Raw genomic sequence first — 20,705 nt, forward strand, 5'->3', positions numbered from 1 at the left:
TAGGTGATGGACTCAAAATCTTCTCCAAAATACCACCTTCGATTAGACTGTATTTGAACTTGTGCTTCACCTCATCAATTCTCTTCGGTTCTATGCTTTGCTGCCTGGATTTTGAGTCTCTGTTTACCACATATATATACAAGTAAAAAAATTACTAGTATTTTTGCATGGCATAATTTAAGGACTTGATCTTTTGCAAATATTATTCAGTGTGTATAATTAGTAACAAAATCCAATACGATGATATATTTATTTACCTTGGGCAAAAGTAACTAACTTTATGCATCCGACTCCTCCATCTCCTTCTATGGTTTCGAAAGACTTGAAAACTCCGGGCAGGATCTCGGGCAGGATATTGTCGGAATCCAACACGAATGCTTTGAACAACCTGCCCGCCGGAATCGAGCTCTTGATTTCTTGCTTATCGATTATTTCGGTCATGATTAAAATAATTTTCTTTCTTGATCTTGAAAATTCAAGATTCTTTTTATATAGAAAATAGCCAAGATTCAAGTTGGGTGTGAATAAGTTTTTGTGTTGGGTCTCAAATAGAAAAGTATTGTATAAGCGATAACTGAATTGTTTGGGAGTACTAATTAATTTTTTAATAAATTTGCTTCGTATATGTTGTTGGTTAAAAGTCTACTTTGGCGAGCTGGAGTATTATTTGATTTGCTTAATTCCTAGCATATGATTTTTAAATAAGTAATATAAGAGATCTATTTATTTGCTTTATTGAAAAGGTGAAATTCAGCATGTATTAGAGGTATAGGCAAACAACCATCTTGCGCGCATTAACAGTAACGGACCGGAATGTGAATTTGAGTTTATTTATACTAGTAATTTTTGTGCTTATTAATACTCTATACTACAAAATCATAGAAATTGAATTGGATGAAACAAAACTGTAACAGTAAGACATAAATTTATACCTTAAATTACACGGGAGAACTACCCGCACGCAGGCGGGACCATTACCCACACAAAAGTGGAATTTATACCTTAAATTACACGGGAGAACTATCCGCACGCAGGCCAGACCACTACCCACACAAAAGTGGAAAAATTATCCGCATGTAGACGAGATTGAACACAAGACCTCTTACAAATGAGAGTTATTGAGTGCCTCAACTTTGCCACTTGAGATAGCCCTTATTGGCGCTTATAAAATGTTTTAAAAGTTTATAAAATGTAGTTTTCAAAAACTATAAGTTGTCAAAGTATTTGAATAGTTGAGTTTATAACCTCGTGGAAAAAAATTGTTAAAGAGAAAAAACTTAATTTGTTAGAGAGAGTGAATTGAAGAGAGATGAACTTAAAATTGTAAAAGGATTAACTTGAAAGGATATATAAACAACAAACCATGATTGAATAATATTTGTAAAATAATTGTTGCATATAAGATTATGAAAATATAAGTTGGGTAGTAAAACTTACTCCCTCCGTTCCAATTCAATCGGCCACATGGCCTAGCTAGGTACGGATATTAAGAAATAAATGGTTTATATGAGACAGAAAATTATAACTTTTTTTAGAGTATATTTGTCAAAAGTTTGGAGAGAATGAAGATATTTGTCACAATTAATGATATTTGGTATAAATAATAAATTGAGTGAGTGTTTGTTAATTATTAATTTTGTATTTTAGGAAGTGAACTATCATATCAGGACGTCCAAATTATAAGGAAATGTGATATATTGCATTGGAACATAATGGGTATTTTTTTAGAGAACTATAAACTCTTGAAATTTATTTTTACAATTTATAAATTGTTTAAAAATTTATTTTTCTAAACATTTTAAAGAAACTATATAAATTCTTAAACATTTGTAAGCAGAAGCTTATAAGTTTCATCAAACCCACTCTTTTGTTTGAGGGACAATCAAACACACTCTTTTTTTTAGGCTAAATATGGGATCATATACTAAAAATAGGTTGTGAACAATATCAAGAAGCCAGATTGAAAAGTTGGACTTCCAGATAATAATAAAATAATAAAATTTGCTAGCGTGAACCGTCCTATTGCACTCCAACAAATATGAGAAAACTCAACACCACAGATCTTCGCGCATGTTGAAAAACCTCCCAAAGCTCATCGCTGACGGATTCACTCTCCTTATAAGAATCATGCAGTATGGCGAGAATAGAATCAATAAACACTCTTAGAGGGTGTTTGGCTGAGCTTATAAGCTCTTCAAAACAGCTTATAGCTGTTTTAGGAGCTTATAAGCTTCTCCAAAGTGTTTGGCAAAATAAGCTCCCAAACAACTTATAAGTTCCAAAAATACGCTATAAGAACTTATAAGCTCCCCAACAAATAAGTTCCTCTACCCCAACTTATTTTTTTATAATCTCATATGCAACAATCATTTTACAAATATTTTCAACAATAATTTATTATTTTCATTATATATCATTCAAGTTCATTTTTTTTCGATTTTCTCTCTCTAAAAAAATATTTTCTCTTTCTAACAAAAAATTATCTCTCTAGCTTATAAGTTCAATTATCCAAACACTTTGACAACTTATAAGCTCTTAAAAATTACATCTTATAAGCTCTTGAAACATCTTATAAGCTTCAAGAGCTTATAAGCTCTTTAAAATAAGCTTAGCCAAACATCCTCTTAATAATGTGAATTAATTAATCGCACGATACTACGACTTTACTTTTTTATATAGTTGTATAACATATTCAACCCGAATTATTTTGAAGGTCTTTGACGATGTTTGCGGGCAATTAATAAATGTACGTTTATATTTTTGTCAAAATATATTGGTGGCTTAGTACTAATATCACTATTCTAGAGGATATGGATATACAGAAACGATCATCTATTTATGGTGGACGAGTATAACATGCTCATCACATATGTGACAATTTTAATTAAAATATTTTTTTTTAATTAAAGTAGAATGTGTTAATTTTTTTCTAATAAAATTATCACATCAGTGGTGGACATGCACGCTCTGCGTTCGATTCTGTATGGATAATATTTGTCAACTATATTATCTAGACGCAACAAGAATTTTGTGTTAGTTTGGACAAACAAATACTATTCCATCCCATTTTTATTAAAAGTCGCTTGATGATATTGACTAATTTATCATATATATGACGTTTTGAATAAAAGTGCCAAAACTAACCTCATTAATTAACATCATTAAAAAAGGTATCCTTAATACTTTTTGCATTTGACAGGGGATCGTAAATGAATTAAATATTTTCATTTGATTTAGTATTCGACTCAAAATTATCTGTATTCGAGATTATTTGATTCAAATTCAAATACAAATATTTAATTCGATTCAATTAGCATTCAAATACATATGAAACTATAATATTTGATTCGATTCAACATTTGTAAATATTTGATTAAATATTTACATGATATTATAAAATAAAAGAATTGTGACATTAAATAATAATTCACAATTTTATAAAAGAAAAATTGCAATGAAACATAATAAAAATACATAATGGAAAATTATTGATGTTCACAGTAAGATTATATAATTTATAAAATCAAAATTTTAAATTGAAGTCATTCTTTCACCACAAGCCACGTCATGCCGCTAAGGATGTATGCTAGTCAAATAATTCATATTCGATTCAATATTCAAATTTTGATATTTATATTCAATAAATATTCGATTCAAATTTGAATATAAATATTGGATTCAGTTTGATTAGTATTCACATACAAATACAAAATCATGACTTTTGATTTGTTTAGATTCGTTTATGGCTCCATCCTAAATCAACTATCATTAGTTAAGGTACTTTTGGTATTAAAAAAAATGTCGGCATTAATTGAGGTTATATTTCTGCTAGCATATGCCATACACGTTGAAATTTCAAACAAGGTCTGAAATTGACTCGAATAGTTTAGACTTTAATTAATATTTGTTGAGTTGATTTTGAATCTCAACAAATAAAACTATTAAATTAAGATGAAAAATTATTAAACCTGTTGGAAAATAAAAAAAAAATTGTAGAGGAATGGGAAAATCAGCAAGGATCTCTGATGTCCAAGGTTTTCCTATCCGGCCTTCGACTTGCTCAAACTACCAACAACAATGATGATCTTTTAACCGACGAAGAAAAAGATTTGTTGAAAAACTGTCAAAGTATAACCTAAAGCATAACTGCAAAGATGAATTTGTGATCGAGAGGAAAACTAATTTTATTGATTTGTAGAGTGTGAGTAAAGTATCTGCATACAATTAGTTTATAGCTGAGGGGTCAGTTAGCAATTAGCAAGAGTTAAGGGAGTTATTTGAAAGTCTGGAAAAGTGGTTAAAACAGATCCAACGGATCTGTTTTCTTCTGTTCCTTCATTCCAGAAAATCAGTTCACAGCTCAACCTTCTCCTTTGTTTTTCTTCTTGTTTAAATACTTAGCTTAGTGTTTTAGTTGTTGCTTAAGAGTTTTTCAGTTACTGTACGAGCTAGTTGAAAGTGAGGAATTATAGCAATCTTGATAGATTTGTAGGCTATACACTTCTTCCAGTGTTGAGAGTTCTCAATTGTAATTGTAAAGGTTCTTGAGTGTTCATAGTGAATAGAGTTGATCGTTTCTTCTCCGTGGATGTAGGATTGAAAAATCCGAACCACGTAAATCTTGTTTGTGTTCATTTCTTTTCGTTCTTGCTGCGTTGATTGTCTTCCCAAGCAATTCCACAACATAGAGCTTGTTACATGCATACACATTCATACGTCTATCTATACATTTAAATTATAACTACCTAAACATCTATGTGATATGTAGGCATAACATAATAGCATCTCATTTTTCTGTTTATAACTAAGGTTGTGTTTACTTTGATGGATAAATTTATCCATGGAAAATGATGGAATCAGAGGGTTTTTTTAGGACAGTAACTTAGGTTGATTTGGAAATTAGGACAATAACTTTTGAACTTGTAAAAATAGGACACCTATTAATAAGCGGTGCACCCGCAGGACATTTCTGGGCCAATTATCGAATTTTCAGACTTTTCTGCACGAATCAAGCACATGACAACCCGCACAGAGGGGTTAATTATGTGGCAAGCACGTCATTTTTTACGGCTCCAAATAGGATGTCATGTGCTTGATCCATGTGGGAAAGTCCGAAAACTCGATAATTGACCGAAAAATGTTATGCGAGTGTAAGACTTATTAATTAGTGTCCTATTTTTACAAGTCCGAAAGTTATTGTCCTAATTTCCAAATCAACCTAAGTTACTGTCCTAAAAAACCCTCTGACTCGAAAAGGATGGATAACAAAAATTTATGCCTTTAAATATCTCCTTTGTTTTCCAACATTTGACACAAAAGCATTTTTCCTTCCTTATTTTCACTTCAAAAATGGATAATATTATCCCTCCATATTTGAGTGAATAATATTATCCATCCTTGAAATGAAAATAAGGAAGGAAAAATGTTTTTGTGTCAAATGTTGAAAAAGAAATGAGACATTTAAAAGCATAAATTTTTGTTATCCATCATTTTTCATGGATAAATTTATCCATCAAAGTAACTGTAGCCTAATAAGAAAGTTGAAGATGGTAATAGTGAAAAACTTATAGAACTAGTATTGCTCGAAGCCTCGAATGATGTTTTTACGGATTATTTCTGTTAGAGTTGTGTTTACTCTATTTAGATATTATCATTTATATAGACATTTGGTTATTCGTTGTCACCATCAGAGATACCAGTTGAGTTACCTTCTGCATCAGAGATCTTGATCTGCTATCAAGAGATATATTCGTGGTGAACTCCTCATATCTTATGGACCAACTTAAAGCTTATCATGGACGAGTTGTAATAAAAGAAGGATTCCTTGATTTCTTCTCTCTATAAGTCAAGTTCTTCTAGAAATCACATTCTGCTTCTTGTGCATTTATCAAGCAGTTTGTGAGTGCAACAAGTTTTAGAGAGAACATCTTTTGTTTCGTTCAGATGTTCTAGTTTTCATTACTTTGATTTTACTATTGTCGATAGAAAAGTAATTTCAGTTTATCTCCTTTGTGAGTTCAAGGTTGTGTTGTACGGGAGTAACTGTGTTCGTCGGGGTACACACTTAGAAGGTTAGTATTATCTAGCTTTCGACTTTTCACTAGTGTTGAGGTTTTGGGAAATTATAGAGACATAGAAAGATTGAGTCTTATGTAAGTATTGTTGTAATTTAATCTCTCTTAGTGAATTGTTTTCCCTGGGCAAGGCCCCCAGACGTAGATTGTTTAATCGAACTGGTTACCACTTCTAGAGTTCATTTTCTGTTACTGGTCTTGTTACTTGCTTTGTTACTATATCTCGCTCGATACTAACTTTGGCATTTGCGAGACTTTTATTTGTATCTGGATAAGTAGGTCTTTCAATTGGTATGAGAGTAGGTTACCTGCTTTATAGGTTTTGTTCCTGGGTTCATGCTACCTGTCTTGCTACGCTTGTTTGTGTTTGATAAGGTGGATCTGTATCTCGACCGCCCCTACTTGATGGCACCAATTATGCCTACTGGAAGATGCGATGTCCTTCATTCGTTCGGTGGATGAGAAGGCCTAGAATGCTGTTGAAATTGGTTGGACTGCTCCAAAAGGTGAGATGGCGCTGAAAAATCCAGAAGCAAGTGGACTACTGAAGATGAAAGATCTGAATGCTTCTAATGCAAATCTGAAATCTCTAAACTCCATTCAAATTGTTGTTTATATGGATGTTTTTACTGTAGCCCATCTCTCTCTCTCTCTCCTCTCTCTCTCTCTCTCTATATATATATATATATATATATATATATATATATATATATATATATAAAAGGATGGACTAAAATAAAAACACATCTTAGAATATAAATAGGGACTATTTTTAGTCATTAGATTATCAAGATCTACGGCTGATTCATTACCTTGTTGGATGAATTCATGGGGTCCCGAGTTCATATCTTATAGGTAGCAAAAAAAATATTTTCGCAATTCATATCGTTACACAGCGAATTCATTCTTTTTTTTTAATATAGAATTCATACATTTTAGCTAGTTCGTATTTTATATGTTAAAAAATATTTATACCCTAGTCCTTCCTCCTTCCCTATATATAGAGAGGGGGGGGTGAGATTTCGTTGAGAATCACATGTGGGTTGAGAATTAAGAATTAAGAATTATTCTTATTTATTTGATTTTAACTAATCTACTGCCTCCTATTTTATCTTATTAGGGGGGGGGGGGGGGGATAGAGAATTGGAAAAAGACGAAGAAAAAGAAAATGACAGGGCATAAAAATTGAGAACATGGAAAATTTTGGTTGAATAAAGGTAATGGTGTAATATTACACAAAATTTAGTTATTCTTTTAAATTTTTTATTTAAATGAATATTTTTATTTTTTATTATATAGAAATAGATAGTTTTATGTATTAATTCATTTAAAAATATATCAAATTTTGTTTATGGAAGTTCGTGATAATTTTCTATGCACGCAAAACTTTACAATTTCCATGATTTTTTATGTATATATGTAGAGTTTGGAAGATCTTTAAATTTCCTTGACACGTGGCTATCCATTATAGATGGAGTAGTGGATGTTGCACGACTTGGGCAACATATACCTAGCTTATGTTATAAGCTTTATTTATATTATATTTTATACCTAATGTAAAGTGTTATAATTTTATACCATCTCACTAATAGTAAAATAAATTTATCATTCTAAATAAATAAGATATAACAAAGTATGATATTAATTTTAAGTGATAAATTTATACTTTATTATATTATTTCTTTATTCAAAGGGGTAAAAAGCAAAAAAATCTTAAAGTAGTATTACAAATTATTTTGCCTCATACTATCTCTTAATTATTTAATTAGTACAAGGACAAAAGTTTTAATATTCTTTAATCTTAATTTATTCCATCTTCGTACCTACGTTAACGTAATAATTAGTTGCTAAAGTGAACATATTATATATAGTATACTACTATTTAATATACCAGAATCGATCATCTACCCACCGTGGGCAAACATAACGTGCCCACCACTGATGTGGCAATGTTAATTAGGAAGAAGAAATAATAAATCTGTTTAATATACTCAACCTGTGTGTGTGTGTGAGAGAGAGAGAGGGGCTCAAACAAAATGATTTATTGATAACTTTTCAAATGTATAGTAGAAGTACAACATAGCAAATCTTCGACATTAATCGCTCACACACACGTGGAAAGGACATAAGATGGCCAATAAAATTTATTCGGACTCACATAATCAATTTAGAAACACACACAACCAATTGCTCACACTTGCCATAATATTTTGAATATATAAAAAAGGCATCATAATTTATAAAAATTTAATTTTCAGTTGTATGCATCGGGGTTAGACTGTAGATGTCCGACGGTAGCTTGGAAGAATCCAACAAAACCTTCCTTAGCTTTCTTGATAGTCTCTTGTATGGCATTTTGGTTATCTCCTTTTGTGTTGTATGTGACGACTGATTTAAGGATGCAACCTCCATCTGCCGCACCTTCAACTTTGTTCACACTTGACACAGATTCAAAATCCAGTACTCCCATCTTAGGACCCTCGATTATCTTGAATTTGTACACAAGATTTGCCTCGTCCATTTCCTCAATCCTATGCTTCATCACATCTGCTCCACTCCCTATTTCACCATAACCCAAAAAATTATGATTTAATCTTACGTCATGTATAGGTTAGTGACATTCCGTAACTACAAGGAAAAATGGAAATTGTGTGCGTGTATTGGCCTAGGAGTAAGAAGTTAATGCCCAAGAACTGAGATCCTGGGTTCGAGTCCTCCGTCGTGCCGTCTATAAAATTTCTTTATTTACTTATGTAATTTATCAAAAAAAAAAAAAGAGTGGAAAATTTCAATATGAGATCTAAAATAATACTCCTTCAGTCCCTAAATGAGTACCCGTTTCTTTTTCTTACAAGTATATTCCACACAACTTACTCACAATAAAAATATGATCCTTATTCCACTCACACACACTCAATCAATTTTTTATAAGTATATCCCACACAACTCACTCACAACAAAAGTATGATCATTATGTCACTCATACACACTTAATCATTTTTAAACCTCGTGTATGGCATTTGATATGTATATAGTAAGTGCTAACAACAATACGTAAGATCGTACCTTCTTGGAAAGAAAGCAGCTTGATAGATCCAGGTCCACCATTGCCCTCTGTGTATTCGATGCTCTTGAACACCGTAGGCAAAATCTTGGGGAATAGGTTGTTGGAATCAACAAAGAATGCTTTGAAAAACCTAGCAGGTGGAATTGAGCATGTGAGTACTTGCTCATCAACTATCACACCCATGATTTTTATTTCTTTTTTCTCTTTCGATGAAAATAATTAAATTATTGAAGAGTACTAAGAGCTAATTGAGTTGAGTGTTCAATATGAGAACCAATTACCCTATTTATAGTGAAGATGGGGGTCAAATTTGTCATTTTGGGCTGGCATTTATCAAATTTTCCTACGACTTTTTGTATATATTGTATTTGATATATTATATTCTAGATGGCTAACTTATAAGATGAAGATAGACCGTTATCTAATTGATTGAAGAATTTTCTTTCAAGAATTTTAGTTACTAGCTAGTCAAATTTTTGAATGCATCGGTTTTGAAATTTCAAGTTTCAAATTTTGGACTGACGTGATCTTATATATTATTAGAATAAAGGATACATTTTAAAGAAATATCACATTGAATTTCAATCGATTTATAGCTCGCTCGTTTTGCTGCAGGAGATTGAATCTGATTTAAGAAAATCTCATTGTACCAAATTGTTCGACGGATTGAACTAATGAAATTCTTTCTTCCCCTCGAAAAAAGAAAGAAAAACAAAATGCATCAGTTATTTGTACACATATTTTATAGTACTATATATTGCCAACATTGTCATGTAAAAGTTACGTGTTGTGTGGTGCCTGACAGTAGGTGGTTTATATTCAAGGTCAGAGGTTTTGGGTTGAATATCAATATATCATGGCGAAGTCTTTACATTTCTTTATTTAATACTATTAATTTATATTAAAAGAAATATGAATATATTGTTTAAAAAAGGTATGAATATATCAATTCAGAGCATCTATTGCTAATTTGTATGATATTTTTATTTGAATTTATGAAAGATTGACATGTGATAATATTCAAAGTGTAGAATTTAAAGTTTTTATAATGAAAAATATACCTTGGGCAATCCTAACCTTTTAGGATTGCCACATGTTTTTCATTTAAGTGTGTTATGAATTAATTTGATGATGCAGTCATTTAAGTATGTAATGGATAATATTACACAAATTAACAATGGATAGAGATGGCAATTTACCCGCGGGTAACGAATATATGCAAGTATCCAACTTTAATAGGTACGGGTTTGAGGGACATTTGATATCCACAGATAACTTCGTGGTTAAAATTCACTTTTCAGTTAGTTTGCAGTCATTTACTATCCATACCCACGAAACTCGTTTACTGCGAAAAATACCCGCAAAATATCTGTAAAAGTACCCGTGAAATATCCACAAAATACCCTTAAAAACATGGGCTTTGTATATGACATATCAGATATGGGCCACCATACCCTTTCTGCAAAAGGCCCAAACACTTTCTAAAGTCCTAACAGCTGATTAAGTTTGGATGCATGAGACTAACTGAATAGATTGCTTTTTGCGAAGAAATTTGGGTCGGGACCATATCAATGATTTAATAAAATAGATTCATACTTTTCGTTTGAAAATAAACTTGGGTGGGTATATCCGACAGGTAACGAGTTGGCGAATACCCGACGGGTGGCGGGTTTAGGCGGTATTAATAATTTATATTCACGGATAACTTCGTGGTTAAAATTCATCATCCATTTAGTTTGCGACGGGTATGAATAGTAACTATATCCGTGCCCGTCATACCCGATTGACGTCCCTAACAATGGAGGATGTTGAATAGGAATACATTAAAATTTACAGTAATTTTGTGGCTGACACGCGTATCATGTATAATTTAAAATAATAATAAAAGAGTTAAGAAAATTCTTCTTCAAAGGCCCTCAAAGAGGATCATTTCCGTAAATCAGTATCTAAATATAATCAAATAAACCACCCACATGTAGGTGGGATTTGTATCTAAATATAATTAAATAAATTATCCGCACGCAGACAGGACCTCCACACCACACAAAGGTAAAAAAATAATTACACGCAGTCAGAACCACTACACCACATAAAGGTGAAAAAACTAAGTCATCTGTATGCCGGCGGACCTCTACACTATATGAAAGGTGGGAAAATAAATCACTACTCCACACACAAATGTGAGAAAACTACTTGTAGGTGGGTGGAATTGAACTCGAGACTTTTCACAAAATAAAGTATTTAAATGTCTTAGTTTTACCAGTTGAACTAGATCTTATTGACGAATGCGTGATGAATTTTATTATTGTTTCATCATTTCAAGCATAATTGTAATATGTCTTGATATAATATGGCCTATTGACGAATACGTGATGGATTTTATTATCATTTCATCGTTTCAGGTATAATTGTAATATGTATTGATATAGTATAATACTATTAATAAAATATCAACAAACGGGTTTGTCTGAAATAGAAACCAATCGTGAAGCTAAGCAACTCGAACTCAATTATTTGTTTGATTCTTTGTTTAATGAGAAAGGTAATGAGCTATAGAAATTAGCAAAATCGACCTCAACTGTATTTTTCTTTCTAATACAAAAAGCTCATGCGCTTAGAGCAAAAACTAATATCTACGATTACGAGATAGTATTATTTTATCATTATTAAGTTATTTCAATACTTGACAAATAATTTTATCATTACCCAATTCAATACTTAGATAATACTCCGCATATTTTGACTGTATATATAATTATAAAATTATCTACGTCAATAATGACAAACAATCTCGTTCGGTGCCACATTTCTTAATCAGATTACCATGTCTATATCAATATTGTAAATTAAATTTAATTCGGTTTAATTATTGAGTTGTTTGAAAAACCAATCACATAGCTTCTAAACTTACCTTCTAATTCGGCCAGAACCGAACAGATTGAGTGGCCGGGTTGGACTCTATTCACTAAATTTCCCTCGTTTATTGTTTCTCAAAAATCATTCATTAGCTCTTAAACTTGATAATAAAGGAATCGTTGATGCTTGTGAAATATTAAAAATTGTAATCATTTTATTTGTCTGGCTTTTTACTTGAACGCGTATTAATCGAAATACTCATTATATAAAAATTGAAAATGATAATCATTTAGCTGATGAAGTAAATCTAGTAGTTTTATTTTTCTTTGATCTATTCACCCCTGTGTGTGAGAGAGAGAAAGGGAGAGAGAGGACTATTAATTCAAACAAAACGATTCATTGATGATCATTGAAAGAAAGATAGAAGTACAACATAGCAACTCTTGAACAATTGGTCACACAACGTGAAAAGGAAATCAAATTTATTTGGAAATTAATGACACACACACAAACACAAAAGTATTATTTTTGAAAAGGGCATCATATATGATGCATGTGTTGTTTTCAGTTGTATGCATCGGGGTTGGCATGCAGATGTCCGACCACCGCCTGGAAGAAACCAGCAAGACCATCCTTAGCTTTCTTGATACTTGCTTGGATCACATTCTCATTATCCCCTTTGGTAGTATATGTGTTGATCGATCTAAAGGTGCATCCTCCGTCAGGCCCTGCTTCCACCTTGCTCACGATCGACACCGCCTCGAAATCCGTCCCCATATTCTCACCTTCGATTATGCTGAACTTGTACACAAGATTTGCCTCGTCCAATTCCTCCACTTTGTGCTTCATGCTCTTCACTTCATCTCCTATATATATATATATTAATTTCACCATACACCAACTAATCAAATTAAATATTACTATAGAATATTAATTGTGTCACATACCGTCGTAGAAATGAAGCACCTTGATGGATCCAGGTCCGCCGTTGCCCCCTGTGTATTCTATGCTTTTGAAAACGGTAGGCAAAATCTTAGGAATCAGATTGTGTGAATCAACAATGAATGCTTTGAAAAACCTAGCTGGTGGAATGGAGCATGTCAGTACTTGCTCGTCAACAATCACACCCATGGCTTTTCTTTTTTCTTTTGAAGAAATTAAATGATACTAAAAGATCAAAGGGAGAAGAAGAAGAAGAGCTAATTGAGTTGTGTGTTCGATGTATGAGAACGGGTTACTCTACTTATAGTGATGATAGGGTTATAAATGACATTTTGTATTGCATTCTTTATCAAAAGATGAAAGTAGACTGTTATCTAATTTAATATCGAAAAATTCCTTTCAACACAATTTTTATTACTAGTCAAATTTTTGCATTAGTCGGTTTACCAAATTTCAAATTTTGGGCTGATGGTATCAAATATCGTCATCGATTATTTATATAATATCCACTAATACAAATATATAATATTTAATACATTGTTCTCTCAAAAATGGGTTAATTAACTCGATTATTTGTAATTTTTTTTTATGTGAGAAGTATTAATTAATTAACGACTATAGAAATATAAAATAAGCAACATATAACCTCAACTATATTGTTCTGCTAAATCTAATTAATCATATACAAGCCTTCATTAGAAATAATCTAGAGGTGATCTTGGGTACACCCGGGTGTACCGTACAACCGGGTTATATCTTCACTAAAATTTTGATCCATACCCTGATTTGAATCCATATCCTGACCCAACCAATATAAATAATACTATTATGGATACGTGTCAACCCGGTTGTACGGTACACCCAGGTGTACCCAAGATTTTGTGAATAATCTAATCGCATTTCGTAAGTATACAAAAACTAATTGAATTAATTCAGTCTCTTGGAGCAAACACTAATATCTCTTCGCCTCTCTTGGGATAAGATGACAAGATTTTAGTATTTTATTATTGTGGTAGGTATTTTAGATAGTCAACAAATAATTATATATATCATTATCCATTCAACACTATCATAATAACCTTGTATATATCCTCTGATTTTCAACAACAACAACAACAACAACAATAATAATAATAATAATAATAATAATAATATGCACATTAATAATGATCATCATATATTCTCATTCATCGTCACATTTTTTAATCAGATTACCTGGTCGATATCAATATTGTAAGTTAAAAATCATTTGAATAGTTGAGAACTTGAGATATATGTTCGTAAAATTAATAAAGACTAGGCTTCTAAATAGATCAACAAATTAATGTGTTGCCCATAATTTAGCTATTGTTGCAAGAATTGTATATCTGGCATGTTTTGGAAGTCTGAAAATTTTCCTTGGCGTCCATGGATTATGAATAGTAGATGAAGTTTTTCTCAAAAAAATTTAATAAGTTTATAAATGATCAGAGAGAGAGAGAGATTATATATATTAATTTCTTGGTCCATGATGGCAGCATATACTTTATATATTGACCATAGATAATATCATTATAAATCTATATATATAATTGTCTCTCCTTAGAAAGTAGACAAATATACAGATTTTTTTTATATCGCTTCAAGATATTAATGATTAAAAAAACTGTTAATGTTGAAAAATCTCCCCATATATATTTGACCATAGCATAATATAAACTTTCATTTTATTTTATTTTTTAGAGGAAAAGGAAAATATTATATCAAATCATGATGAAAGTGTTTTCACCACCAACCTCGTTCAGCATGACATTTTGTAGCCACGGTAATTTGTTTTCATAAGTATATCAATTAAATTCTAATAAAATACTAATATTTATTTTATTGTGTTTTCAACATTATTAGTGTAATATATCTTTTTCGACGTACTTTACATTTTTAACCACGATAATATGTTTTCAGTGACGATGTCAATTAAATTTAATAAAGGATTAAGTGTAAATTTGTGGCAGAAATTTTGGAGTCTTTTAAAAAAAATGACAGGAGTTCCGTTTATGTTTCAATAATTTTTGTCAAAAACTTTCAATTCCCCCAGTCAAGAATTCGACATCGAAAGTTGAATTAACTTGTCTGATTTTGATTAATTTTCATGTAAAATATACAATAAATTTGATGGGAAAATAAAAAATAAAAAATTACCACCTCACATGCACCAAGTTCTCACCGTTCCACCTCATTTATTATATCCATCAAGTTAATTCAGCTTTCACACATTGAATTTCAATTGTGGGCTAACCTAGAAACTTTCTACAACTTTTAATATCTAAAAAAAATAAACGAAAATATTTAATTACTCTATACTTAACTCATAAATAAGTTTGTTTTACTAAAGTTTCAATAGTACTATCAATGAGAGAGATGATTCTCTTTCAAACAATCTCGTACATATACATATTTGTCCAAGTGAAAACAATTTTTCGTTGGCCTCATTTACATGAGATGCACTAAAAGAAACAAATCCAAAATAAAATAAATAAAAATAAAAAATATAATTAAGCTATATAAAATATTGAAAATCAGAAGACAATCGAATATTATTAAGACTATGCGATGACAATAGCCCTTGTTCGCAAATATGAATTTCATTGCATCATTTTGTATAAAAGTTTATCCGTAAAATATGTGATGGGACCTCAATTGATATACTCCCTCCGTCCACTAATTCATGATCTAAGGAGCAAAATACGAGTTTTAAGAAAAAGTGTATTTTATTAGTTGAGTGGAGAAAGGGACCCACAATTAATGTATTGTTTATTAGTTGAGTGGAGAAAAAATGTATTGTTTTGGGACCCACCAATTAAATATAAATAAAAACTTACTAAAAATGGATAGGCCTTGAGTTGGTGGACATCCTAACAAGGAAAGAAGGCCTTGAATTAGTGGACGGAGGGAGTATATCAAATAAAAGAACTTTCCCTTACAAAATAAATAGATAAATAAATAAACTGCGGTTCAAAAGGAAGACTGGAATAATTTTAATTTGCCTGACGATTTCCACGTATTCTTCAAGCTTCTAGAATCAAGGCCAATTTACATTAGACTGATATTTTGTCTTTATTCGAAACTTTATTTAATGCCCTAGTTATTTAATAAAAGAAACTCTAGTTATTTAATACTCCCTCCGTCCACCAAAAAGAGTCCCATTTGGGGTTCGGCACGGGTTTTAAGAAACTTGTTAAAGTAGGTGTAAGTGAGGTAAAAGTAAATTTGTAGGGGTAGTGTTAATGACAATTTTTAAATGCTTAATCTCAATTAAGAACAACACATTTTCCATTCAAACTGAAATCGATTAACACTCTTAATATTCTCTACTGAAGCACCATCACTTTTACACACAATTACACAAAATAATTCAAAGAAATAAGCATAAGAAAAAAATCTGCTATAGCTACATTCAAACTTGCGTACATTCAGATTTGCTATATTCAGAAAGAAATAAACACCATCAACGAAATTGTATACATTCAGATTTTCTATAGCTACATTTCAAATGAAATTCAGTTTTCCCACACAAATTCAGGACAAAATCAGTAAATGAACATTTTGGAAAAAAAATTGAGTTTGGGGTTGTCATCTCTCCGAACGGTGAGATGGAGTCGAAGCTGGGGGCGGCAATGGTTGCCGGAATTTTAGAGACAACGAGGGTTGGTCGTTGTTACCTGAGAACGGAAGGGGTGACTTTTGGGTATGGAGTGAGAAATAGAGAGAGTGATGGATGAGGGGCGACAGCGGCAACGGGTCCTCCTACGGCGGCGGCTGATTGCTGCGGTCAATGGTGGCGCTCCTCGCCAGGGAAGAGAGGCGGCGCCGCGCTGTGCATGTGGCTCCTCACCTTGAAGAAGGAGGCGGCGATTTGGGGGAAGCTTGCTCTGACAGAGGCAGCGATTAATAGGGTTTCAGACGAATGAACAATGAAGGAGAGAGGTGGCGCCTTAGGGTGAAGACTGAAGAAGGTGAGAGGCGGCGCTTGAGAGAGGCGATTTAGGGTTCATCCGATTTAGGGTGAAGACTGAAGAAGATGAACAATGAAGAAGGCAGAGAGGCGGCGAGTCTTTAGGATTTTTTAGTGTTTTATCTTTGAGCAGAGATGATATTGACTGAGAAATTAAGTGGTCAAACATAAAGAATTCTTAACATTTTCATTGTTAATCGTATTTAAGTAAGTTTAAGTGTGGATAATTCTTAATTATTAAGGTGGGTTTTCAGTGGCAAATAAAGTAAATACACAAATTTATAAAGGGTAAAATTGTATAAAAAGTGAAACAGGACTCTTTTTTGTGGACAAAAAAAAGAGGGGAAATAGGACTCTTTTTCGTGGACGGAGGGAGTAAAAGAAAGTAGTTTTAACTTGTTAAAATTTGACGAGAATCATTTAATGTCATAATTTACAAAAGAAAAAAAATATTAAATTATTTCACAATATATTTATAAATTATGGATATTTTTTAATAAAATAAATGTTAACATGAAATAGGTATCCGTTATATACCAACCAACAGCTGTTTGGGGTTGGAGTTATCATCTAGGATCATAACGACAAGATACAAGTGGCTATGGCCAAGCCCACAGGTCCGTCGACTAACAATTCGATTGTTGAGGTAATGGCGGTGGTTCAAGGCGTTATTTTGGCAGTTGAGCAGGAGATCAGCCCCATTGTGATCTTCACGAATTCCCTCTTTGCCGCAAGGATCATGGCGTCTTCTGAGGATAACAAACTCTTCCTCCCTAGTGACATTTGGGAGATTATTACTGTCACGAGAGAGAACCTTTTCATCGGCGTTTTTCATGCGTATCGGTCAGCAAACCGAGCAGCGCATGAGCTGGCTCAGGCGGCTAAACATTTGGAGCAACCAGTTAATTGGACGAAGGATTTCCCTTCGTGGCTTTGTAAAATTGTAGCTGATAATTCTCTTTAAATAAATGGTTCTCTGTTGGGAACTTAATGTGTAACAACCCGACTTCCCAAGGCAAGAAGAAATAGGAAATATAATGGAAAGTCCTAATCAAGCAGAATAAATTTGACAACGTACCCATTAAATTGAGTATTCATATAATCCAAAGAGATAAAATGAAAGGCATTAAGAGATGCCAATCAAATGACAATATTCAAACTCAGGATCACATAAGTTTAGTTCCGTGTCTCTGATCTTAATCAATGATAGCTTCATTAAAATATATAGGATAGAAATTCTCAATTTAGAGAATTTAAAAGACGAGATGATAAGCTAGTCATTAGCGGAAGCAAAAGACATCGTGGTATTTAGCCTCAACCCAGCCTTGTCTGCACCAACTGAACCTGAAAACATTTGAAAATAATTTGGGCTGAGTACTAATGTACTCAGTGAGCACGAGTTTCTGAAATATTTTATAAAATAATCGAAACAGTTTATCCAATATCACAATCATAACTTAGAAGGTTTTAAAAATAGAAATCCGCTTCTAAGCATGACAAAACTTTTCTCATTAAGTGGCGCGCCATGTACGTTCGATTGTTACTCACTTTCTCCCCACATTCACTGACCTCGGGACACGCCCAGTCAGATCCAAAAATCTGTTATTGATCTCGGGACGCACCCGGTCAGAATCAATAGTCTTAATTGTGCTCCGGATAACCTCCTGTCAAGCACTCACCCTTATAACGTTCTAAATCTGTTAGTGCACGATGGCGATCAACCCATCGAGTCACTAACCTTGTGTACACAATCCTCATTTAGCGTGTTAGGCCAAATGAGAATCTCGATCGATGCTTAAGTGAGCCTTAAACAATTACAGAACGCACATAAAAACATTTATATTGGATAAACAGATAACTTTCATGAAATATCAGAGCTTATATAACTCAAGATACATTGTATGTAAAATAAAACCCACCTGAATAGGCAAAGCCTGTAGTTTAATCGTAAACCTGTCACGGGAAAGCAGTGCTAATCCTCCTGATCCTCAAAGCCTACAAGAAATATATTCTTAATAGGTCTATTGATGCTATTCTAACTTCTAAATAAAAAGGGGAAAAATCACTAACTATTGATACACTTTATCCGAATTAATAATCTTTTTAAGTGAATCCGTAAATTTTAAATACATAATTAATGACAAATTTAAAACTTATAAAATAATTTATAATTTTATTAAAATATAAAAACTCAATCTTATAAGAAAAATAATAAAACTAGTTAAGGCACTTTAGACCCATTTAAATAAAGAATTAGAGCCCAAGACAATACAATACAAACGACTTGTTCAATTTAAATGGGCCCAAGTAAATTAAATGAATAGAGCCCATCAGATAGAAGAAATCAGCCCAATCAAATGATTAAAAATCAGCCCAATAAACTAAATAAAAGTGAGCCCAAAATAATACTTTAGCTAACAATTAAAGAAAATTTGAACTAAAAGAAAACAAAGCTTCTTTTCTCTCTCCTCACACCCACTCTCGGCTCCCCCTCTCTCCTTCTCTCTCTTTTTCCTCCTTTCTCCCTCAAAACCGCTGCCCCTCTCTATCTTGGCCGGACGGCCATCGGCTTCTGCCGCCGCCGCTCCAAGTCCGGTGGAATCATCGCCGCAAACCACCTCCAGTCTTCCCTCTCTCACCACCTCCCATCCGCCTCTCTCTCTAAAACTTCTCTTTTCCTCTCTCTCAAAACCACCACCTCTTCTCTTCTCCCTCCATAGATCCGCCGCCGCCGCCTGCTCCAACCCCGGCGAGAATCGCCAGATCCGAGGCCTCCCTCACTCATCGCCTTTCCTCGCATTTCCGGCAGCGGACGGCCAAGAAGGGCCGCCGCCGCTGCTGCTCCGTTCACGCCGCCGCCTCGCTCCAACTCCGTCTGTCTTGGCCGTGGGTGGCCGGCGGGCTGCTGCAACGCATGCAGCGCCGGCAGCCGCGGCCTTGACAGCTCGGCGTCGAGCTCGGACAGCCCGCACCCGTCTCCCTCTCTCTCTCACACTCAACAAGGCAACGAAAAGAAAAATCTCAGATTTGGAAAGATTTGATTTTTGGGTGTTTTGAGTTTCTGAAATTTCAAGTTATAAGAAAGAGAATTTATTCTATTGATGTGTTCTTGTGTGAGCATCAAAAACAATAAGAAATGATTTCGTGTACAGTCCTTGAGTTCTCTGTTATGAGCTGGGTTTATTCTCTATGATTCTTCTTCCTTTTCTTAACAACATGGATGAAAATATAGAAGAGAAATTATAAATGTATGGGGTTTGAGGTAACCTTGTGTGGAGTTGTTCTTGAAGGCGTTGCTGGAGTTGTTTGAGAGTTTCTTGATTTACTGAGTATGGTTGAAAACAGCTGCAGAGATTGGAGAGTGCAGGGATTGGAGTGGACTGTGTGGATGGCTTGTGGGTTAGGAGCATACTTAAATGAAGTTGGAGGGAGGTTGCCTGTAGGATGAATTGGCAAGATTTGGACTGCAGAATTTTTGGGAAAATGAGAGATTTTTGGAGAAAAGAGAAAATGCTTTCGCGCTCTGCACTCACCAAAACTCCCAATTTTGGGCTATTGATGAGCTCACAAAATTTGGCCTGCAGGCCCATAAAAATTATTCAACTCATAGGTAAAAATATTTATTGGGCTTGAGGCTGGTCAGAAAATAATTAAATAAATAAATAAGTGAATAAATAATTACATAAAATTAAAGATACTTGTGAGAACATTTTCATGTACCTAATAAAACGGCCTCAATGCCTTAAATCGATATGGTAATAATAAAGAACTCAAT

General features: G+C 33.2%; 2 protein-coding genes and 1 long non-coding RNA gene across 3 annotated transcripts; all 3 read right to left on the reverse strand.

Moving 5' to 3' along the window:
* Positions 1–8,098: 8,098 nt before the first annotated feature.
* LOC131003156 (major allergen Pru ar 1-like) lies at positions 8,099–9,415 on the reverse strand. The gene is made up of 2 exons (XM_057929639.1): positions 9,141–9,415; positions 8,099–8,633 (listed from the first exon to the last, which is right to left on the reverse strand). Exons 1-2 carry the CDS (start codon positions 9,322–9,324, stop codon positions 8,329–8,331), a joined length of 489 nt encoding a protein of 162 aa, XP_057785622.1. The 5' UTR covers positions 9,325–9,415; the 3' UTR covers positions 8,099–8,328.
* Positions 9,416–12,374: 2,959 nt separating this feature from the next.
* On the reverse strand, positions 12,375–13,287 carry LOC131003157 (major strawberry allergen Fra a 1.08-like). The gene is made up of 2 exons (XM_057929640.1): positions 12,945–13,287; positions 12,375–12,863 (listed from the first exon to the last, which is right to left on the reverse strand). The coding sequence occupies exons 1-2, from the start codon at positions 13,126–13,128 to the stop codon at positions 12,562–12,564; spliced, it is 486 nt and encodes a 161-aa protein (XP_057785623.1). The 5' UTR covers positions 13,129–13,287; the 3' UTR covers positions 12,375–12,561.
* A 4,718-nt stretch (positions 13,288–18,005) lies between these two features.
* On the reverse strand, positions 18,006–20,487 carry LOC131003158 (uncharacterized). Its single transcript, XR_009094558.1, has 3 exons — positions 20,198–20,487; positions 18,850–18,925; positions 18,006–18,274 (listed from the first exon to the last, which is right to left on the reverse strand). It is a non-coding gene; the product is annotated as an uncharacterized LOC131003158 (long non-coding RNA).
* Between the last annotated feature and the right edge of the window lie 218 nt (positions 20,488–20,705).

This window comes from Salvia miltiorrhiza, unplaced genomic scaffold, assembly GCF_028751815.1.
Source record: "Salvia miltiorrhiza cultivar Shanhuang (shh) unplaced genomic scaffold, IMPLAD_Smil_shh fragScaff_scaffold_79, whole genome shotgun sequence".
In the NCBI taxonomy this organism is placed as follows: domain Eukaryota; kingdom Viridiplantae; phylum Streptophyta; class Magnoliopsida; order Lamiales; family Lamiaceae; genus Salvia; species Salvia miltiorrhiza.